The sequence below is a fragment of the Elephantulus edwardii genome, unplaced genomic scaffold (genome assembly GCF_000299155.1).
Source record: "Elephantulus edwardii isolate Elephantulus edwardi_28Jun2011 unplaced genomic scaffold, EleEdw1.0 scaffold00278, whole genome shotgun sequence".
In the NCBI taxonomy this organism is placed as follows: Eukaryota; Metazoa; Chordata; class Mammalia; order Macroscelidea; family Macroscelididae; genus Elephantulus; species Elephantulus edwardii.
The window spans coordinates 2,970,602-2,994,400 of record NW_006400028.1 but is presented as its reverse complement, the minus strand read 5'-3'; the positions used below and the strand labels follow the sequence as shown (position 1 = coordinate 2,994,400).

Genomic DNA, 23,799 nt, shown 5'->3' with positions numbered 1-23,799 from the left:
AACTCATATAGCTTATATAGTTATACAACAGGTTAGAACTGAACTTTCTGCCTTCCCTCCCCTCTTCTCTTGCACCCCCTATTACAGAGGCCCTCATGTATCTAGCCAACCACCCAACCAGAGACCTCAGCATTTTCCCTGACTCTCACCCTACTCTGGTCTGTTTATTCTTCCACCCAAGCCGTCCCTTTCTCCTCATCCCTGCTATTCCCACTTTAGATGGCCCCATCTTATTCTCTCACCTCCAGTCCTGCCTCCCACCTGCCAAGCTATAGGTAGATCTTATCACATGACTTCACTATGTTAGAACTCCCAAACAGCTGGCAATGCTCTGCATGAGTCAGGCCCCCGCACCCTCTCCAGCCCATCTCTGACCACACTTCTCATCATAACACGCTCTGCATCTTTTCAGCGTGCTTGTTACACTCTGCTTTGGCATGGAAAGCAAAGGTTGGCAGGGACACCAATGTTTAGGTTAGAGGCTTTCTTTGAAGCCCATACCCCTATATGTTGCTGCTCTGCTCATTTGACTTCTTATCCAAGTGGAGTGTCAGGGTGGTCATCAGCCTGTGACATTCATTTTATGTTCCCAGCATCTAACCTGGTGCCCAACACCTGGTTTTAAAAAATCCAATCAAATTCATTTCTGTCAAGCTGATCCTAATAGTGACCCCATGCGCTACAGAGTAGAACTGCCTTAAAGGATCTTCTCGGCTTGTAATCTTTGTGGAAGGGAGTTCTGGTGGCCTAATGGGTAAGGAGCTACACTGACAAGGGCAGGTTACAAATAAACCAATTGCTCCATGAGAGAAAGATGGACAATCTCCCCTTTGCGATTTACAGCCTCTGGAAACCAGCATTTTCAGATTCAGTTCTGAATCAGTAGCACATGACAACAACAATCGTAAAGGAAGCAGATGACCAGACCTTTCTTCCACAGTGCCTCTGGGCAAGTTTGAACAGTCAACCTTTTACTTAGTAGTTGACACAAACCATTGGTACCATCCAGAGACCTTGGTGTCTGGTGGTTGTTATTGTTGTGTACTGCTGATTTGTAACCCAACTATAGCTGACTCTTCAGCTTGTGGGTTAGAACCACGTGCCTTTGGAATTGCAGCACAGCTTCTTACTAGTAGGCCACCAGAGCCTCATTGGTACTTGGTAGGTACTCTATAAATCTTTGCTGGGTGAAATAAATGTCGGGTGATGGCAAAGAGCTGGGTGCTGAGGAGTTGAGCCAAGCCCCTTTTATTTGGTGAATAAGACCCCTCTATCTTAGTCTTTTCCTACTCTCATTTTTTTCCAAAGGTGTTCAAATAATATGGAGGGAATCATAGTGATTGGGGGTGGGGGGTCCTGCTGGTATCCAGTGCTGGGGCACAGAGGACTAAGCATCCTGTTCTGTGTGCGACAATAAAATTGTCCAACTCAACATGCCAATAGGCCCCAGTTGAGAAATATTCTGGCATCAGTTCTCTTCTGATCTCATTCAAGTCACTTCATGAATAATAACAATAATACTCTTGGCTACGTGCTGTCCTGGGTGAGGATTCTATCATCCTGTCTCCACCAAAAACTTCTTGAAGGCAAGGTCCTGGTTTCCTTTTCTCTCTAGTCCACACCTCCTCAATCTTCAGACAAGGGGTTGGAGGAAGAGTGAGAAGGACAAAAGACAGGGGAATTGGGGAGAGCGAGAGGTCAGCACAGGCTTGAGGGCCAGACCAGCCAGTATTCACGTCCCAGCTCTGCCATTACTATTGTGTGACCTTGGGCAAGTTACCTAATTGCCGAGCCCCAGTTTCCTCATAATAGTACCAACTCACTGGGCTATTGTGAGGACAAAGCATATTTTGCACAGGGCCTGGCCCAGGAGCTGTTATTCTAATTAGAAGTTGCCTGACTGACAGCTTCCTGGAGAGACTCTGGTTCACCTCGGGCCCAGCTCTGGACTTACACTTTGCCTGTTTTCATCCTGCACCCCAGCTTTTACTCCTTCCCTGTAGGGAAGCCTGCAGTTCCAGCCAGTGGCTCAGTAGGGATTATCAGACAATAAGGTGGAAACCCACTGAGGAAGCTGATTGAGGCTTTGAGAAAGAAGGAGGAGAGGAGGCTGCTATCTCAGGGGGCAGAGAATGAGTCACTGAACAAGTGAAAGACTGACTTGCACATCAGAGCCTGGGTCACAGCCACAGTCTGTTGACAGAGCTTGTGTTGTGGGTGGTGAGGCTCAGGTGAAGGCCAGCTTCCAAACCCTTGTGCTGCTCCAGGGCCAGTCCTGGGGCAGGTAGGGGGCAGGCAGCAAAGCCCAGCGGGTACCTGTAGTGTCTTTATAGCAGAAGGATCTCATTTCAATAGTGGCTATTGCTGCTTAGGAAACAAGAACTTCCACTGAGCCTCAGTTTCCTCATCGTAAAATAAAGATATTAATGTACCTGCCTCAGATGACTGTTATAAGGAGTAAATGAGAAACTTATTTAGCAAAATGCCTCGCACAGACAAAAAGTTGTTTTATTCTTATTGCTGTTATTGTTATTCTAAAAGTCTGAACCCTCAGAGACACTTGGTGTGCTGGAGGAAGTGGGAGGGGAGGAGATGGGGTAAAGCCCCCAGCAAGCTTCCTGGAGGGATAGGGCACCATCTTGGTTGTGGAATTCTCCAGTACCTTGAAGACTTTGGGTACCCCATGAAAAGCACACCATTCATGTTCACATCCAACCACAGTGATGATAGTCCTTCTTCCTCTACTCCCACACCTGAAGGTACCCCAGTCCTTGAGCCAGAGAGAGGAGGAGGGGCTCCATATCCTACCCTGCTCTCTGTCCCCTCTCCCGTACCCCCTCCACCTTCTACTCAAAGCATGGGTCCTACACAGAAGGCCTGGAGAGGGGCCCAGGGATTCTGTTCCCCAGTTCACGGGGTGCCCCAGGCTGCCAGGCAGTGCTGACGTGCTGGGAGCCATGCCAACCTGCCATGTGGGCTGGCCCTGGCACGGTCTCTGGGGGCTCATTAGATTTACCATACTGTGCCTCCCAGTTCCCCAAGGCACATGCCTTCCTGCCTGGTCTGCAGACAGCCCTCTGTCCTGCGCATGAAGAAAGGCTCTGAGCATATCCACGTGCTGTCTCTGAACTTGAACTAGTCAGCTCTGCTCCTCCCAGGAGCCCAGAGGCCAGGGTGAGTCCGCTTCCTGTCAGCCTTTGTCTAATTTGTGTTAACTCCAGACACACTCTGGGTCAACTCAACTCTAGTGTTCCAGAGTCTACCTCTCTGCTAGCTCTTCTGCAAGTACAGGTCTAGCAAAGCCTTGGTTGGGCATTCATAATCTCCACCATTTAAGGTGTCCCTCTCCGCTGCCCAGCACTGCTAGATGTTCCAGGCTTCCCCCAAGGAGTTTCCTTAACATGCTGATCATAATACCTCTATCCTCACTTCTATAGTCATGCTTTTGTCATTCCTCTGCCTGGGATTCTGCCCCAAGTCCTTCTGGCCCGTCTTCTGAGTTGAGCACACAGAGAGGGCTAAGTATCCTGGTACACAGGGCTCATGCCTTCCCGTTTCTGCTGTCTACCCACCCCTTCTGAGCTCCAGGTGCTTCTGGCTTGGAATGATCCAGAATGACCCCCAAATTTCCCAGACATGATGAGTGAGAATCACTCACACCTTTACATGTCTTCACTGAGGGTATCTGCCATAAAGAGTATAGGGCAAAGAGGAGTCAAATGGCCCATAGGCTGAAGGGAGTCTACCTGCATTAAGAGCACAGGTCTTAACTTGAATCTTGGGTTCAGATCCCAGCTCCACCACTGACGCGCTGTGTGACCTTGGGCAAGTTACTCAACCTCTCTGAGCATCAGGTTTTTGAGATAATCATAGAGTTGAGGATAGAATATCATACTGTACATCAAGCACATAGAACAGCGCCCAGCCCTTATTAGGCACTCTGTAAGTGGCAGCTATTATGATTAGTAATTCATATGCATTAATAATAACAATATTAATAAGACTAGCAACATTATTACTAATATGGGCCAAGGAGTCCCAACCCCCCCTTTCCCTCAGGGCCTATGTCTAGGTCTCTCCAGCCAGGGCCCAGCCCTACCCTGCCTCCCTTGAGCAGGCATCAAAACCTGCTCCCCATTTTCGCCTTCCCCATCAGATCTTAGCACACCAAAACAATCCTCTGGACATGCTCTGTAGTCAATAGAATTGGGGCATCTGTGAAGACAGTCTCTACAAGTTTGGGGGAGGTCATGATATTAGGGTCTATCAATGAACTCCCACTTGTGCGAACGATGGTCCCTGTGGGAGGAAGCTGGAGGTCCGGGGCATACTTACTAGGACGCCCAGTACCAGCCGGGGTTGGCCTGGACATAGGTCTTGACAGGGTCACTGAAGAGAAGGGAGGGGGAGAGTAAAAAATCATCCTCTAGTTCAACATGTGCCCTGCCCCACACCCCTCCACAGTTCAAGAGATTGAAAATTAAAGAAGTGGGAATGCAGGGTAGGTCCTGAGACTCAGGGGCTCCCCAGAGCATAGTCCGGGGTTGTGGGGCCCCTGGACCTGCCTACGGTGGGGCGGGTGGATCTGAGAGGACAGACTGCTGCAGATGCCTGCTGTTCACTTGGGCCTCGGGCCCACTCTGGATGGAGGACCCCTGTGCACTGACATTCCCCACCTTGGCCCACTACCCAATTTCTTACGTGCCACTTCACAGATTTCTTCAGACAAGTAACACCAAGAGAAGTTTGGTTCTGGTCCCCCACATGTGCTTGGTCACTGCTACCCCTAGAAGGTGACAGTCCATCTCCTCAACTCACCAGAAGGTAAAGAGAGCCACAACACCCACGGTCACCAGCAACTGGATGAGCAGGATGGTATAGACCTGGGTACAGAAGGGGCTTCTGCTTAGCTTGCCGAGCCCTGAGAGGCCAGGTTGACCCCTGCTCCTTCCACTCACTTCAGACCTTCTTTCTCAAAGTTACTGGCCTGAGCCAGGATAAAAGAGGAGAAAAGATCTCTCCAGAGCCCACACCCCAGGAGAGGAGCCCATGGTGTTCAGAAAGAAGGAACAATGTACTTAGACTGCAACAGTGTATAATGGCCAATGGAAACCCAGGAGGCATCTCCCTGTCCGTGCTGCTAGTTGGGATTAAACAAGAGGGCAGAGGGATGACCCTTAAACAGGCAGAGGGCTCAAAGGGCTCCCCGCCCCGAATCCAGTCTCCCAATTCCAAAGACCTGAGAGAGGAAGTTACCTTTCTGATGAAGACTCGACGGACATTCTGGTCATCCCAGCTGATTTCTCCTGAGGGGAAACCGCTCTCATAGTTGTAGTTGCCTGGGATGGACAGGGGGAAGGGTGTGAGGGCCATCTCACTCACATAAAGTTGCCCCAAAGATTGCCGATTCAATGCTGTCTGGTTGTCAAACTGGCTCTCTGGATCTGCTGAAGCCCTTTCCCTCAACCCCATCCTCAAGTCCCCAAACCATCTTAGTTGCAGATTGGGCTCTGACTACTACTTAGTTCTTGCTTCGTTCCAGGACTCCCAGGGGCCAAACTGCCATACAAATGTGACCCTTCCATCTGATTCCTCACCCCATCTTTCTGGACACTGGCTCCCTTGTGGTGGGAGTCCAGGATCAGAGAGGGATATCTACTCTTCCTGGGTCATCCAGTAGCACATCCAGTGGGGTGAAGGTCCTGACCCCCACCCACTTTGAGGATCTTTGGGTGGGGAATAGGTCTTAATTGGACGTGGAACTGTGGGTGGAAGGCAGATCTGCTGATGCTCCAATTAGGAATCAGGACTTCAGGGAGGCCTGGGAGGGGAAATAAAGGCAGGACAGGGATAAGAAATGGGTGGGATGAATGCTTGGTCTTGGGCCTCAGGCTTTCAGAAGAACAAGGGTTCCACAGTGAGAAACAAGAGTGTGGATTTACCAGCTGTGTGAACTTGAACGCTGAATCTTTTTTCCTATGCCATGCTCGGTGGTCCCTACCTCAGGCAGGCCAAATGAGATAACAATGAGAACGCACGGCTCTGTGCCTGATGGGAGTATGCTGCCCTTCTCCACATTCTCGAGTCCTCACATGTGTCCACTCTCCCTCTCAGCTCCCCATGATCTCAGGTCTGCACCACAATAGCCTCGTTCTTAGTCTTTGAAACAAGAACAGACCACAGCACTTCCCTGCTTACAGCACCTGAATGACTCCCCATTGCCTTCAGTCAGTCAACTTCACATTTCTAATCAAAGCTTCCATGGCCTGGTGTGAACAGGGCCCACCCAATTCACTGCACATTATCCCCTTACCTCCCGACTTTTCTCTAGCCTGAATGTCTAGCCACACATTCTCTTGCCTCTGGGATCCCATTCAGCAGACAACTCTGCTCATCCTTCAGGCCTCAACGTGGACACCCCCTCTTCTAGGAAACCTCCCCTGATTATTAGAGGTCAGCGAGCTGCCCACGTCTCTATTTACCACATAAATTTCACTGTATTGTAGCCATGTACACAGTCAGCTCTGTGAGGACAAAGATTATGGCAGTGCTTGAAATTCGAGGCATTCTCTAAAGTTCAGTCAGTGCCAGACATTGTGCACACAGAGCAAATGTTTGTAGACTGTTGAGTTTCTTCCTGTGTCAATAGTTCCTTGGAAAACATGTATGAAGGCAGCCAAGATACAAATGAGAGAGAGAGAGAGAGAAAGGAAGAGAGAGTGAGAGAGAAGTGGGCCTACTGCAAGCTTGAGGCCAGGAGCCCCTCAACCTCTTTTCTGTCTCCACAGCCAAAAGCCCAGTGGACAGGCCATGGAGAAGGATGAAAAGAGGGAAAGCAATCCTGTGGACTTAGAAGGGCTCCTAAGAATGCCAGACCTTTGTTGCTCTTCCGATAGGGATAGTAACGAGGCGGAAGAGGTCGGTAATAAGCGTGGACAGGAGGTCTGTAAGAAGAAGAGTGGGCCATGGTGGCCAGTCCCTGTGAGCAGAGCCTCTGGCTGGAGCATTGTCTCTCAGATTCCATCTAGAATCTTGCCATTGGTGGTGGTGGGAGGCTTAACAGAATAAGGAAAGGGGCAGCTTGAGGACTGCTGAGCGAGGCTGGAAAGTCTGAGGAAGACTCATGTGAGAAGACTCCTTTAAAACTGTATGTCCCCAGCCCTGAGGCCAAGCTCCTCGCAGGCAGCTCAACCTGACAGAGGAGCTCCCACCAGCTGAGGTCCTTGGATGTAAGAGACTCACAGCTCATGAGTCTGTTATAAATTATTGTCTGTGATGGACTCTGGTATCCGTACACCTCCTTCACGTCTTGCCCTCCTCACCCCAGCAAAGGCCTGGGGAAGGGAAGAGGCACAAGACATGACTAGTCCCCATGCCCTGGTCCTCGTCAACTTTGAAGCCTCCGTGGTTCTCTCCTCACCTTTGGGACCTCACGGAGGGCAGAGAGTCTAAAGGCTTCAGACCAGTCAATGTATAAAACATCACATGTTCTCTCACAGGGTGGGTCCATGGGAGGCAGCCCCCAGGTCTACCTCATACTGCTCCTTCCTGCCTTGACTCTGACTTTTTACCTATCCCTTTTCTGCAAGGTCCTGTCTAGACTGGACTCTTTATTTTCACCCTTCTAACTCCTCCATTTTCCCTAGCTTAAATGACTTGGGGAAAAGCCCTCTTCTCCATCTGAGAGCATACTGATTGTAGATACTGGATCACTCTCTTTTTAAGGAATCTTTTATGATTACCCTGAGAAGAGACCTGTAAATGGCAAACTTTTGACAATAGAGAATATAACAACCACAAGGGCATCTCCTCTGGGCAGCTTCCTCCTGCACCAGCTTTTCTCTCTGGTCCCATCACTCATCCCGATGCTTAGGGTCCTGGAACTTCAAGACTTACTAGGGTCCACATAGGCCCAGCTGGGATGGAGAGGCATAGCCATGGGGGCTGGGGGGAAGGTCCCTGTCTTCAGCCCCTCTGCAGAGGTGGCCTCCTCATAGGAGGGCGGAGCTGATGGTACTGCTGGAGCCTCCTTTTTCTCGCCATTCGCCTGCTGCTGCCCCTCAGTCCCGGGGGCCTTGTTAGCCACGGAAAGCTGTGGAGTAGAGGCAGAGAGAGATGGTCACCAGGGAAAGGGAACCTTTGAACCCTTCTTCACCAGCCCCTCAAAGCCTGAAACCTTCTTGGATACTTCTCACCTGCGCTAAGAGAAAAGAGGGGCAGACAAGAAATTTCCTTTTTTTTTAATAATAAAAAAAAAAAAGAAATTTTCTATTTTAAAGACAGAAGAACTGAGCCCCAGGAAGTTTGGGGCTGGGCACACAGAGGAGCCTGGATATGAACTGAGGAAGAAGAACGTTCAGAGCAGTGCCCACCATCAGCAGTCATTGTCTTTGCAAGTTCAATGCTAGAGCATGGATCTGGCCTGCTTAGTTCTGCTGTTACCCTGTGCTCTAGGAAATTGCCTAGCACATAGTTGTTGCTATTACATACCATCAAGTCAAAACGGACTCATAGTTGACTATCCAGTGGGATTTCAGAGATTGTAAATCACCAGAGAGGATATTTCCCATCTTCCTCCATGACAGCAATTAGTGGATTCAAACCCCGTGCTTTTGCATTGGTAGTGCAATTCTTTACCGCTAAACAACCAGAACTTGTTAGCACAAAGTGAGCCCTCGAAAATACTACTGAATGAAAGGTTTTCACATTTAATCTCCCTGTTACCCCATTAATCATGTTTTGACGAGTGATTGGTTTTGTGGTAAGTTTTTTGTTTGTTGGTGGTGTTGAGAACACACAACAAAAGAAAGATCAACAACTTGTGTGTCATTCAGTGACATTGCTTCAGGTGGTGAAATAACTTGTATCCTCCTTTTCTGAGTTGTTCTTCCTTCACTACAATGAAGTTACTGTCCCCTAAGTTTCATACCTAGTCTTTTGAATTGTTTCTGGCATTTTGAACCCAGATGTTTTGCTGGATGGATAATGTACGTGATTAATTGCCTCTGAAAATCTGCTGGAGGGTCAGCTGTGGGTTACTTCTGACTCAGCACACAACAACATAGATAGTTCTAAGGGAGCGCTGGTGGCCTAGTGGTAAGAAACTGCACTGCAGTCCCAAAGGCGTGTGGTTCAAATCCACAGTTGCTCTGCACGAGGATGGGCAACCTCCTTTCTTGTGATTTATTCCTTCTGAAAACCCACTGGAGGGTCAGCTATGAGTCAGTTCACAATGCGATGGCACACAACAATATTGTAGATGGTTCTTAAAGAGAAAAATACTAAGATAGATCTTTAGTAGTTAAGTTAAACTTCTATGTGTTTTTAAAAAGACTTCAGGGGATATTTCTGGAATAAGGTTTAAAGATTATCTCAAGACAATAGCTTAAGGGTTTCATCTAGCCTTTAAGGCACCAGAAAAATCTAGATTCCATAAGAATTTTAAATTCTTTTCTGAATTTTCTCCTTTTGACAGGATTCTCCTATAGAATCTTTGAGCAAAACTTTCAGAGATGGTAGATAAGCACCATCCAGTTCTTCTGGTCTCATGGCAAAGGAGTCCATGGAGTGTCCATGGAGGCAATAAGGCACACATTGGCTGGTGCTTTTATTGAGGGAACTGAGGATTGGAGAGAAATGACTCATCCAGGATCATCCATTCAGGCCCATGGGACTGCTGAGCTTGGCAACTTCCAGTTTGCCTGGGCTTCTCCAATTGGGCTGGACATGGTATGGGAGTGGGGAAGGATGGGGAATGGGAGAACAGGGAGTTAAAAAGGGAAGAGAAAAGAGAACAGAGGTAGAGGAATAGGGAATATGGAGTAGAGGTCCCTAGCTAAGGACATGGTCTGGCCTTATCCTACTAAATCCAGAACCAAATCACCATCACTGCAGGGACCCCTGAAGGCATCTAGTGCAGTCCTTTCCTTCATCTTACAGAGCCAACAGTGCCAATTTCAAGTTCAAATATTTTTCTTTCTCTCTCTCTCTCTCTCTCTTTTTTTTTGGTTGTTGTTTGTTTTGTGCCATTCAATCGGATCTGACTGGCACAGGAAGAGATTGCCTCTCTTTCTCCAGCAGAGCACCTGGTGGGTTCAAACCATGTGCCTTCAGGATTGCAGCACAGCTTCTTGCCACTACGCCACCAGAGCTCCAGGTTCAAATATTTTTGTAGTGAGATGTGTCCCCAGCCCATAGGGTCGATCTTTAGCTTTGGTGAGAGTATATAAGCTCTGAGGGTCTGGATGGTACAGTTGAAGAAAGGGAGATTGGGGTGGTTGGGTGGTATGAAAACAGAAACAGCAACAAAAAAGCAGAACCTTATGACATGGGAATTAAATCTCATTTCCAAAAGATCAATTGAAACCCTAGGGAGTCATTGAGAAGTCTGTACAATTTTTTGAGGGTCAATTCTGAGGTAGCCCAGAGACAGGCGAGGACCAGTTAGTCTCTGGCTTCCTTTTAGTCTTGGGTCCTTTGAACTGGATGAGTCTTTTCCATCCCCTAGAAAGTGTGTGAGCTGGGCCTGGCAGGCTGGGGTGAGGGACAGAATGAATGCATTCACCCAAAAACAAGAAGCAGCATTAGCAAAGCAACTGGTGGGTGGAGGGTAGGGGTGGAAGAAGAAGATGGGGGGGGGAGGGTATCAGTCCTCCATTTTCACCACAGTGAACACTTACAGGTCTTTGTGAAGAAGGCACCCAGAGCCCAAGCTGGGGGAATGAGGCCCTGGCTCCTCACCTTCCTTCCCCTCCCCAACCTCCTTAAAGCCTCATGGGCACACCCAGGGCAACCCAGCCCAGCCCTGCCCACAGATCCAGGCCTACCAGGAGGCTCTCTGTTCCCATCACTGAGGCTGGGAAAAGGAAGATCACCCTTGTCCAGAACTAGCCCTCCTCACAAGCCCCTACCTGGAGCCTCCAGATTCTTGCCCCCTCCCCATATCTGGCATTTCTAAGTAAGGCCTGACCAATGGTAGGAGGCAGCATCACCCAATGACATCATTTTCAGGCCTGATGAGCTTAAAAATAGGGGAGGAGGGTCTGAAGACCTAGCAAAGATGCCATTGGCTCTGAGGTTCATCTTGGAGAAAAGAAGGGGGAGTGTAGGGGAGGTCCCTCTATTGGTTTCTCTGCCCAATCCTCGGCACCCCCAAACAGCGGTCCAGAAGACCCTCCTTCTTTGCCCCCAGACCTGGTGGTGGTTGTGTAATTCCACAGGCTGTTGATGTTACATAACCCTATTAGGCCAGCCAAGTCTCTGCCCAAGCCCCCCTCCCCCTTCCAATTCAGGCCTAAAACTGGGAAAAAATAGGGAGGTTTTATCCATTCTTATTCAGTCCCATGTCCCAGCCAAAAGCAAAGCAAAAATTAAAAGTATCCTGATGCAGGGTTGCCATAGTAACCTCCAACCACAGAGGTCGTGTCCAGATGTGGAATGACTGGTTGGAACGGTGGAGAGTGTTTTTGTGAGGGATGTGAAAAATGAGCACGAAGTGGTTGGGTTTGGAAGGGTTGGAGGAGAGGAGGATGCCATGTAGGCATTGTCCCTCAGAGCTCACCAAGCATACACCCACACATACACACCCATCCACACACCCACACACGGTCAGCCAGACTCACTCCTTAAAGGGGAGCTGGGTGCCTGTGAAGGGTCCCATGATGCTGAAGCTTGGGATGGAATGGAGACGGGAATGCCTGACGATGCGGTGAGCCTCTTGGGTGGAAAGGGGCCCTGGGCCATTCCTTGAAATTGGACCTCTTAGTCGGCTGACTTGGACAAGGTCCACTGAGGATCATTCTCATAAGAGCGAGGGGAGGATGGTTAGAGTGGTCCAGAGAGCCTGCTTAGGATGGCAGGGAAGCAGGGAGCCGGAGGATGGAGGATGGTGCAGGCGGGGGAGATGCCCGTACCTTTCCCTGGGTCATGGTGCCGTCTCTCGGGGAAGGGGTCCCTGAGGCAGGGGTGGCCGCTTAGGTCACCGCAGCCTGCCTGCGTCTCTTCTTTCTTCCGCGTGGATTCTAGCAACATCCACTGCAGCTGAGCCAGGCAGGCGGGAGCATACCATCCAGGCGCGGGGGGGACGCAGGCAAGGGGGCCGGGCCTGGAGGATGCTGCGGAGGACGCTGCGAATTCACGAGCACCGGTGGAGGAGGCGCATTCACCGCCACCCCCTTGGGTCCCCGCTCCCCCACCCCGGCGGGAGAGCAGAGCTGTGCGCTGTGGAGCAACCCAAGTGGACGTGTCCGCGGGGGCGGGAGGAGACGCAGGAGGCGCTGTGACACCGGACCGGCTGATGCTGCCTGCTGGGTAACCGAGCCAGTGACGGCCTTATCTCTCTCTCCATCTCTGCAACTGGCAGGCTCGATCCATGCAGCATTTATTTTTTTTTTTTAAACTCCCTACTTTGGATGTGGTCCTGATTTCTCTATCACCTCTTTCTCATCTCTGTTTCATCATCCACTGTATAGTGGGGAAAGGCACTGACGTCTGTCTACCCTGCCTGGCTTTACACAAGGCCCTAAGGGCCTTGCTCCTGGGCCCTAAGTTCTTAGGGTCCTTTGGGTAGGCTGTGAAGGCACCATTCCTCTCCTCAGTTTTCTCACATGTAAGATGGGAACAACACTCATTACCATGTCTGGAGACATAGTCGGGTATGTCAGAGACAACGAAATGGGCTCAAGATAGAGCAGGATTCAGAACTGCTATATGTGGTCGCTAACAAGAATTCCTTCTAGTTCTTTCTTAAAAGGCTTTCTACCTCCTCCTCTATTCTCTCTTCCTGCCTCTTCTTCAGCCTTCATCACTCCTGCTTCTGTCTCCCTCATTCCTCTTCCTTTAGCTCACTTCATTCATCCCCTCCCCAGTCTTGTCGCTGGAAATCAGCTGCCAGCAGGTCCTGTCGTCTGAGCTGCTGCAGATTCACTGTAGGGTTTGTAATCTCAAGAGCTGGGCTCAAGTCCCTGCTTGGCCACCTACTAGGTGGTGTGACCTTCACAGGTTTACAACCACTCTGAGCTGCAGCAGCTTCCTAAGAAGGACAACAGCAGATCTTTGTTGGTCCTAGACTGATGGAACACACCCGTTAATGGTGGTAAAAAAATCTTTGAAGACAACAAAGCATATGCCATTTATCAACTGGAAACTCTCCTACTAGAATGTCTCTGATGGCTCCAAGGGGCTGGTGGTAAAGAATTGGAGATTACTAGATTTCTGGTGGCCTAGTAGATATCATGCTTGAAAGGGTGAAAGGCCAGCGCAAGAGAGGTAGACCCATGATGAGTTGGATTGGCCCAGTTACTGTGGCAATGGGGTCAAATGTGTTGGAGACGGTGAGGTTAGCTCAGGTTAGGAAAAGATTCAGAGCTTTTGTTCACAGGGTTGCTGTGAGTTGTAGCTGACTCAATGGCACATAACAATAACAGTGGATAAGGAGTTGAGCTGTTAACCCAAAGGCAGGTGGTTTGAATCTACCAGCTGCTCTGAGGGAGAAAGATGGGAAATTTCCTCTTGTGTGACTTACAGGCCCTGAAAACTAGCTGAAGGGTCAGCTATGAGATGGTTCCAACTCAACGGCACAGAACAACAATGTACCTCCTAGATGAAATGAGATCTGGTGCAGGGAGGAGCATGACCTCTGCTTTTCCTACCATCTCTGATGTCACCTTGAGGACCGAGGTATTCCTGACCTATGCCATGGCATTTTTAGTTACCTTCTATGCATATAATGACTGGTCAACAAATAAGGAATACTGAAGAATAATTGCCTTTTAATTATGGTTGGCAAAAAATACTAAGTATGCCATGAACGACTAGAAGAACGAATAAATCTGTCTTGGAAGAAATATAGCCAGAAAGCTCATTAGCTGAGAGGGTGGTGAAAGTCCATCTCACGCACTTTGGGCATGTTATCAAGGGGACAAGTCCCTAAAGAAGGATGTCATGCTTGGTAAAGCAGAGCATTTGTGAAAAAGAAAAAGACTGTCAATAGCATGGATTGATCCAGTGACTGCGGCAGTGGGCTCCAGGACCCCAACACTGCCAGGACAGCAGAGGACTGAGCTGGGATTCATTCTGTTGTGTTTGGGCTTGGTGGTCACTATGAGTTGGAACCTAATAGACAAAGACCAAGAAGGGGAGCTCTGTGTGGACAGTAAATTACCAGTGTTTGTTCCACTTCTAACCACCCTTTCCCTTCTACTCCACAACCATTAACTTCCCCATGTCTTAAGTCTAGGTCTCTCTATCCAGGTAACTATGAGACCCCACAAACCCAACCCTGTCCTAGTCCTCTCTGGTTTCCTCCTCCCTGCCTACCTTTTGCTCCACTTCACATTACAGTCTATGCCTGTCCATCTATTCAAACTCCCACCCCCTGTGTCTCTCTGGTGCTGCACTTCTACACCACCCTGCAGGTTCTCCCTTGCCTCTAGTACTGCTACTTCAGCTCTGCTTGTCTGTCCTGAGGTCTGAACTGTACTTCTGAATGTGTTTTCTTTCTCTCGCTTGAGGGCTCACATGCCATTTCCTTGGCCCTTCTTACAGGGTAAACTGCGTTCTTCCTTGCTATACTTGTGGTTACAAATGAATTTGAGAATGGATTGTCTTTGTTATGCTAACGAGGCAGTTAGTACATGCTGCTCTTCAAGCTTGTTTGAGATGGAAAAGATAGGAAAGTCAAAAGGCAGTATTTGCCCAAAGATACAGCTTAGGAGGAAAGGATAGTATAGAAAGATTAATGGAAATAAGAATCACAGGGATAGAGTGGGAACATAGAGGTTATATTGTGTGTTGTAATTAGTGTTGTAAAATAAAATGTATATTAATGGTTTAGCGGGAAAACAATCAGCTTTGTAAATTTTCACTCAAATCACAATTTAAAAAAAACCAAAATAATGGCTTGAGACAGGCTAATTGTAATAAAAACCAAAATAAAAATGAATATTAACTGTAAAAAAAAAAAGTCAGACCTAAACTGTAAAGGCAAATATTTTTATAGCCACCCTGCCTGAAGTTGCTCTCTATCAATGGCAAAACCATTACCTCATGATTTAATGAAAAAGATTTTAGGTGTGTTGTTGTTGTTGTGTGCCATAGAGTTGCTTGCAACACATAGCTATAGCCACCCTATGTACAACAGCTCTGAACCCTGATCTATCCTGTGCCAACTTGTCTCTGACACACACCAACCCCCGTACCCCAGTCACTGAATTAATCCATCTCATCAAGGGTCTGTCTTCCCCTCTTGCGCTGTCCCTCTACCTTCCCATCCATGACATCCTTCTCCAGGGACTGGTCCCTCCTTGCAACATGCCCAAAATATGTCAGACAAAGCTCCAGAATCCTTGCCTTCAAGAAGCAGCCTGGTTTTACCCTCTCTAGGATGAACCTGTTTGTTCTAGCAGTTCATGGTATAATCAGCATTCTTCTCCAGCACCACAGCTCAAAGGCATCAGTTCTACTTCTATCATCCCTAGTCATCACCCAGCTTTCTGATGCATAGCAAGCAATTGCGACGACTATGTCCTGGACCAGGCACGCCTTAGTCTCCAGAATAGCATCATTGCTCTTCAGAACTCTGGAGAGGTCCCTGACAGCCCACTTTCCCAATGCAATTCATCTTCTGATTTCCTTGCTGCTGGTACCAAGAGTGTTGATTGTGGAGCCAAGCTAACTGAAGCTGTTAAAAATCTCATCCCAGTGGTGAGAATCTTTGTTTTCTTGATGTTGAGCTTCAATCCATATTAAAGTCTGCAGTCCTTGACCTTCTGCAGCAAATACCTCAGTTCCTCCTCAGTTTCAGCAAGCAAGGTTGTATCATCTGCATAATGCAGGTTGTTGATGAATCTTCCTCAGACTCCTGGATAATCTGTTCTGCATATAGAGTGAAAAGGTACATCCTTTCCCATTTTGAACCATGCCGTGTTTCCTTGCTTTGTTCTGACAACTGCCTCCTGGTCCAAGTATAGGTTTTTCATAAGCACAATCAAGTGTTCTGGGATTAAAGTCTCAAGGCTTCATGTAGATAGATAGAAAGCAAAATATTTAATATTTAGTAGACAGGCTGGAGACCACCATGTGACTTGATATCAGTTGATCTCAGTAAAAGAAAGGCAAGACAGGGCTCAAGCACCTAAGGTTACCCAATGGTTGATCTTTGTTTCTTCTTCTTCCTCATCTTGTTATAAGCTACATTGTAATCAACCTACCTCTAGCCAGCCATTTGCTCTTTGAAATCCAATTGATCTCAGATGCATATAGAAATAACTGTTTAGAATAAATCATATGCTTCTCTTATAAAAAAAATTATTAAACAAGTGAGCAAAGAGAGATATGGTGAGAGATAACAAGTATACCAGGGACCAGGAAACAAGGACCCTTCTCCGGACCAATAGAGAGAGAAAGCCTTTCTCTATAGCTAACACTCTGAATTTGGACTTCCAACCTACTGAACTGTGAGAAAATAAAGTTTTGTTCATTAAAGCCACCCCCTGTGGTATGTCTGTTATAGCAGCACTAGATATCTAAGACAGGGCTTAGTACCGGAAGCGGGGAGTGCTGCTCTGCTATACATATATAAAATGCTGGAATGGTTTTGGAATTGAGTAATGAGTACAGACAGGGAGAGTTTTAATGCATCTACCAGTAAAAGGCTAGATTGCCTTCCAGAGTCTGTCTGTAGAATTATGGACACCAAAGGCAATTCTGGTGAGGCTCTGAAAGATGTGTGGATAACTGTAGAGTCTTTGTCATCTCAGAGGCTACGTGTGTCACCAGCAACAGACTGATAGTAGAAACGTGGATATTAAGTGTCTTTATGGTGGTGCTTTAAAAGAAAATGATGAACATATGATCAGTTCATGGAAGTAGAGTGATGCTTTCTATATAGTGGCAAAGAAGATGTCTGAATTATGCTGAAGTGTTTGAGGGAAGGGAGAACTTGTAGTAAGTGATGAATAGGTAGCTGAGAAGATTTCTGAGCAAGATTTTGAAGGGCACATGTTGTTTATCCTTGCTGCTTATAATAAAATGCAAGAAGAAAGAGATGGATTCGAAAATGAATTGCTCAAAAGGAAAGAAAAAGTTATTAACTATACAAACTAAGCACATGTGTCCCAGAATTTTCACCAAGGACTTAACTACGCAATCTTTTTGTTAAGGAGATTAAGCCTGTGACTGATGGATTCAACCAGCTGCCATAGTAAAACACGCATGCACCAATTTAGAGAGAGAGAAAATACTTCTGCTTCTTGAAATTCTATAGACAAGAAACAGGTCAAAGGAGCTAAATCTCTTGTCTTCCAAGTAAAGAAAATTATGATGCCTGGATTGTTGTTTTTGTTGATTGCTGTCGAGTCAAGCACAACTCATAGAGACCCTATGAACAAAAGACCTAATACCTTTCCACAACTATCGTCTTTATTACAAGTTCATAGAGTTTCCAGAGGCGTCTAGTTTAGGAAGTGAATGCCACTCCTGCTTCCCAAGATGAATCAATCCAGAAGCTCCTCCAAACATTGTATATGATGGGCAACCACTATGGTATTTGACACAACTATGGCACAGTGTTCAGTATCACAGCAGCTCCAAGTTATTCAGTACGGCAGATAGACAAACAATTACAGGCTTTAGCAGGCTTCCACCCTTGGTCAAAAGTTCAATGGACACCTGCTTTTGGGGGGAGGGAGGGAACCAATAACACACATCAAAAATGACCTGAAAACGTCCCTTATGTGACCACCATCAAGACACTAGCAGTCAGCTCCTAGAGTGGAGGCTCCAGGCCCTGGGCTGGCCCGCAGACCCATCCTCCTATTATGGGATTTTAAAGACACATCCTTTAGGAGGCCTCCACCTTTGGTCAAAGGTTCAAGGGACATAAAGATTCCTTTCAGCAGAAACTCAAAGAGACAAGACCTTCCCCCTAGAGCTGGCACCTTGGGTCCGAATTCTAGCCTCCTACGCAGTGAGAAGACGACCTTCTGTTCGTTAAAATCATCTTATGGTCTTTCTGTTACAGCAGCACTAGATAACCAGGACAGCCTAGTCCAGTTTGACACTCCTCATTCGAAGTTTCACAGCACCTGGATCTAGCATCTGTTCATAGCCCTATGGAGTCCCTTGGTCTCTGCTTTAGACTCAAGGGAGCCTGTTTGTAGGAATTTTTGTGTCAACAAAAAACGGAGTACAGGGCCAGGCATGTAGAAAACACTCAGAAAATTATAACTATTAATATTAACCAAACCTAAGACAGTACGCAGAGCAGAGTATTTTTATGTGTTTGGGGCATCCCACCTGCTCCTTCTTCTCCAACCACTAGGATTTTTCTTAACACGATCCTAACTCAGGCCCTTTATACTTGCTGCATCCCCTACCTGGAATATCTTTTATTGCTTTTTATTTTTTTTTAAAAATTCTATAAATACTGAAAAAATTAATTTTTCTTTGGCTGAAGGGTTATAAGTCATATTCCTTCTTTTCATACATGCAATGTCATTTAGACAGCTGTTCAGCTCCCTCACTAACTTTGCATCTCAGCTCAGACATCACTATTTCAAGGGAGGTTTTCCAGACTCAGAATAAAATAATGATGCCACCAATATGCCGCTGCCCGTTACACAAGCTCCAGCCTCATTTTTCTCTATCATACTTGTTACCTCTGACATCTAGGGTTTTTTCTCTTTAGTTTACTCTTTCTCTCTCTCAACCCCACCCCCAACTAGAATATCAGCTATATTAAGGTAGGAATTTTTTGCATGTCACGTTACTTGTTGATGAAGTCCGAAGACTACAGCCTTCAGTATGGATTACGCCCCAACATAAAGAAAACAAAATTCCTCAGTACTGAGTCAATAAACAGCTTCATGGTAAAAGGAGAAAAGATTAAAGTCTAAAATTTCATTTTACTTAACTCCACAATCAGTGCCTATGGAAGCAGAAACTAAATGACATATGGGTAAATTTACACTGGGTAAATCTGCTGCAAAGTCTCTTTAAAGTGTTAAAAAGCAAGGATGTCACATTGAGGACTAAAGTGTGCCTGACTTAACTGATGGCATTTTCAATTGTCCACTTACTAAACAACATGCCCCTGGAAACTCTATGAGAAATGATAGTTACAGAAAGGCTTCAGGTCTTTTGTTCATAGAGTTGCTATGAGTTGTGCTTGACTTGATGACAAAAAACAACAACATATTCATAAAAAAAAGTAGACAATGAATAAAGGAGATTGAAGAAGAATTGAGCTGTTTAAATTATAAGGTTGGTGGAGAATATTGACTATACCATGGACTACCAGCAGAATGAAAGACCTGTCCGGAAGAAGTACAATCTTTTTAAAGATAAAGATGCATTATCTCATGTAATTTGGCCATGCTATCAGGAATTCAAAATTCTGCGCTACCCAATGACACAACCCTGCTTGCTAAAACTGAAGAGGACTTGAAGTGCTTGCTGCAGAAGGTCAAGGACTGCAGCCTTAAATATGGATTGGAACTCAACATCAAGATTCTCAACCCTGGGCAGATTGGCAGCATCATGACAGACGATGAAGAGATTGAGATTTTTGACAGCTTCAGTTTGCTTGGCTCCACAATCAACACTCTTGGTACCAGCCAGGAAATTAAAAGACTAATTGAATTTGGAAAGTCTGCTGTTAGAGACCAATCCAAAGTACTGAAGAGCAATGATGTCAGTCTGGAGACTAAGGTGTGCTCGATTCAGGCCATGGTCTTTGCAATTACTTGCTATGCATCAGAAAGCTAGACATTTACTAGGGATGATAGTAGTAGAGTTAATGTTTTTGAGCTGTGATGCTAGAGAAGAGTATTGAATATACTACCATGGACTGCCAGGGGAACAAACAGGTTCATCCTGGAGAGGGTGAAACCAGGCTGCTCTTTTGGAGGCAAGGATTCTGAAGCTTCGTCTGATGTACTTTGGACATGTTACAAGGAAGGACCTGTCCTTAGAGGGACATCATACTTGGGAGAGTGGAGGGACAGTGAAAGAGAGGAAGACCATTGATGAGATAGATTGATTCAGTAACCAGGATAATAGAGGAAGGTGTGTCAGAAACATTAAGATTGGCACAAGATAGAGCAGGGTATAGGACTGTCGTACATAGGGTTGTTAAGAGTCTCAAGCGATTCAACGGCAGGCACATAACAACAACATCAGGATGAGCCAATTTCTGGAGAAGCCCATCAGGCTTGAGAAAAGTAGAGTGTCAATGAAAGAAAGGAAGAGCTTCACTTAGATGGATTAATGTAGCAGCTTCAACAGTGGACTCAAACACGAAAGTGAGAGTCAGGACTAGGCAGCACTGTATTCTGTCATTTGTTGTTGTTGTTGTGTGCTGTCGAATGGGGATCAACTCATTGCTGACCTTCCAGTGGGTTTTCAGAGGCAGTAAATCACAAGGGAGGAGATTGCCCATCCTTCTCCCATGGAGCAGCTGGTGGATTTGAGCCATGTGCTTTTGGGATTGTAGAGCAGGTTCTTACCACTAACCCACCAGAGCACTTGTCCTACATAGGAATTGGAACTAACTCAATGGCCCCAAACAACATGCACAGCTTTTTACTCATAGCTTAACCTATTGACTAGCACAGAGGTAATAGGTGCTTAAGATTATTTGGATGAATAAAGGGCAACACTATAAAAAATCCTGACATTCCTCAGACACTTGGCATTTTGAATGCTACGTTTGTCAGATGTTGGACTTCATTACTTGGTATTACTTATTTGTAATAATATACATATCATATTATCCTTAGATATGATATATCAATATCACATAGTCCTTAGACATTAACCAAGGAGCCCTGGTCATGTAGTGAATTGTATATCACGCTGTTATCTCAAAGGTTGCTGGTAGGAGTCCACCAGCTCCTGGAGAGAAAGCTGGGCAGTCTCTTCTCATGAAGAGTTATAACTTGGAAACTCCATTGAAGGGTCAGTTAGACTGGATTGGTGGGTTGTTGTTGTTTTGTTTGTTTGCTTGCTTGCTTTGGTTAGACATTAACTAGATAGCAGAGTGTTTGTGTAAACATTATTCTGGCAACAGGAGATAGGTGTAGTGTTCATAAAGAAGGCAGCCTCAGTTTTAACCCAGAGGCTCAGATTCCTTGTTTGTAAAATAGAGGGTAGTGATAGTACCGACTACTAGAGAGTTGTTGCTGTTTTATGCTTTCGAGTCAAAACTGATACTCATCAGAGACTGCAAATTGCTCAGAAGGACATAGCCCATCTGTCTCCCTCAGAGCAGCTGGTGGATTCGAACCACCTGCTCTTGAGTTGCCAGTGCAACTCCGTACCACTAGGCCCTGAAAGCTCCCTGCAGAGAGTGGTAGAGAGGATTAGATAATATAATTTTTAACACAGTACTGAGCACATCATACTTTCTCAGTGTTGGTTGTTAATATTAACCTTAGAGGTTCCACCAATACTGCCTAATGAAATCGTTAATTTCCAATCTCATAAGGCAACCCAGTTCCACAGTTAGTAATTTGTCCATTCATTCATCACGTCTGGGGTGTGTGTGTGTGTGTGTGTGTGTGTGTGTGTGTGTGTGTGTGACACACACTGTGACAGAAGCTTTGGTGGCTCTAAGCCTTTCTTCATGGGAGAAGAGGTTCATTCCATGCTAACCCCTGAAGGCGTGCAAAGGGCATGTTGGAGGGGACCAGGCAGGAATGCTCTAGAGGAAGGGATATCTGAAGGGAGCTGGAGGTTGTTGAGATCGCACCCTTAAATCCTTAGTTAGTAGATAGATTTTCTTCTGTAAGTACCAGGCAGGGAGAAAGAGAAGGACTTCAAGGGGTTTTGAGCAGGGGCATGACATTTTCAAAGTCAGGCTTTGGAAAAATCAAACTGCTGTAGTAATTTTTGTCATTACAGCATTTTCTTAAACAGGAAAGAAAGAAGGATTCGTCTGAAAGCACTGTGTGGGAGGGATTGAAAGGGGGAGAGACTGAGGGCTGAGCACACAGGCCTTGGAAGGGTGAAGAGCTCCTCAAGAGTCTCTGAATTGTGACCCCACCCCCAGTTCCAAAATGAATAAACATTGACAGTGGCAAACACGTCAGCAAAAATGCCTTTCCTCATCTTGTCCAGCTGCCTTGGTCAGGCACCTTTCATATTTGTCCTACCTCAGAATGTCATTCTGTGCCTCGTCAGATGCCCCCTTGCACTTGTGCCCCCGCTACCCCCCTCACAAGGTGCCTCTGAGAGCATGACAACTCTGATAGAGGTTCAGAGGACAGACTGGAGCAGGTGCTTAGGCTCAAAGCCCAGCCCTGGGCAAGGCAGCTAACCTCTTTGGGCCTCAGTTTCCTCGTCCATAAAATGAAGGTGGGTGTTGTTGTGTGTCATCAAGTTGGAACTGACTCATAGCCGACCCCCAAGAGAGTTTTCAGAGGCTATGAATCACAAGGGAAGAGATTGCCCATCTTTCTTCCTTGGAACAACTAGTGGATTCGAACTGCCTGCATTTGGGTTGACAGCACAAGTCCTTTCCCATTAGGCCATCAGAGCTCGCTGATGATGGTTATGAGAATTAAAGAAATTAGTTTCTGGGAAGAATTTGGAAAGTAACCAGCATGTTGAACCCAAACCCAAGTCAAATAAAGCCCATTGTCCTGGAGTCAGTTCTGATTCTTAACAACACTAAAGGACAGAGGAGACCTGTTCCATTGGATTTTCAAAGCTGCAATCTTTATGGACACAATTGGCCATGTTTTTTTGCCCAGGGAGCAAGTGGATTTGAACTCCTGACCTTTCTGTTGAAACAGCTGAGTGCCTAATCATTGTGCCACAAGGGCTTCCTAGTATGAAGCAAATTTTCAGTTTTATTTTATCATTACAAATTATGGTGAGGAAAAGATGGGGAAGCAGACAGCTTGGAATAGGTCTGATGGGGTCTTGGATGAGGCTGGACTAAGTTAAAAGGAGGAGTTTGTGGAAGGCTTAGTCTCTGGAAGAAGGATGGCATTGTTCCACCGAGAAGCGTAAGGTGGTGTTTGCGTGGACTCAGGCTGGATTGAGGTGCTCACAGGCTGCCCAGGAGATGTCCTGCCCAGGAGATGTCCTGTAGGCAGTAGGCTAGGGGCTCCTGCTGTCCTGGAGCGAGGTCTGACAGGGCCTCTACACAGCTCCAGAAGCACAGGCCCGTGTATTCTGTGAGAATGCCGTATCCCTCCTACCCCGGGTTCAATCCCTGGGACTTCTGGAGTTAATAATGTGGGGACCCCAGTCCTGGACTGGACTTGCGGGTGGTCTGGGACTCCTTGGCTGACCCGTAGGAGTTAGTAGCTAGGTCAGCGTGAGAGCAGAGAGATTTCAAGGCAATAGGTAGTGTTGCTAGGGCTGCTCTGTGGGGAGCAGGAGGTGAGGGCTGTGGGTACATCTGTTTCCTCTCCCTTTCAGGTGCACACCATGGTGGCCCATCCCACTCCTGCTCAGCTCAGTGGCCAGCCAGCTCTGTTTGGGAAAGATGCCCTCCAAGAAGCAAATAAAGGTGATGCTTCTGATTTTACAGCCTTGGAAGTGAAAGGCCAGCCAGAGGGGCCAAATGACTAACCTGAATTTACATGACATGCTGGGGAAGCCAAGCACAAAGAGTAGATTTGACCCCAGCTGAGGGACCAGCCCTTGTAAGGAGCAAGTGACCTGAGTGGCAAGACTCAGCTTAGGAGTGGGGAGAATAATAGGGGGTCCTCAAGAAGGAGCTCTGGTGGCCCAGTGGTAAGAAACTGCACTTCAACCCCAAAGGCATACATTTGAATTGACCAGCTGCTC

The 23,799-nt window shown here is 46.8% G+C and overlaps 1 protein-coding gene across 1 annotated transcript in view; it reads right to left on the bottom strand.

The window, feature by feature from the left end:
* The window catches only part of FAIM2 (Fas apoptotic inhibitory molecule 2), a 35,302-nt gene extending 23,303 nt beyond the window's left edge, over positions 1–11,999 (bottom strand). Inside the window, 5 exon segments of the mRNA XM_006900252.1 lie at positions 4,336–4,389; positions 4,819–4,883; positions 5,257–5,339; positions 7,885–8,092; positions 11,913–11,999. Coding sequence (XP_006900314.1) covers positions 4,336–4,389; positions 4,819–4,883; positions 5,257–5,339; positions 7,885–8,092; positions 11,913–11,927 — 425 coding nt within the window. The 5' untranslated portion in view covers positions 11,928–11,999.
* Positions 12,000–23,799: the final 11,800 nt, after the last annotated feature.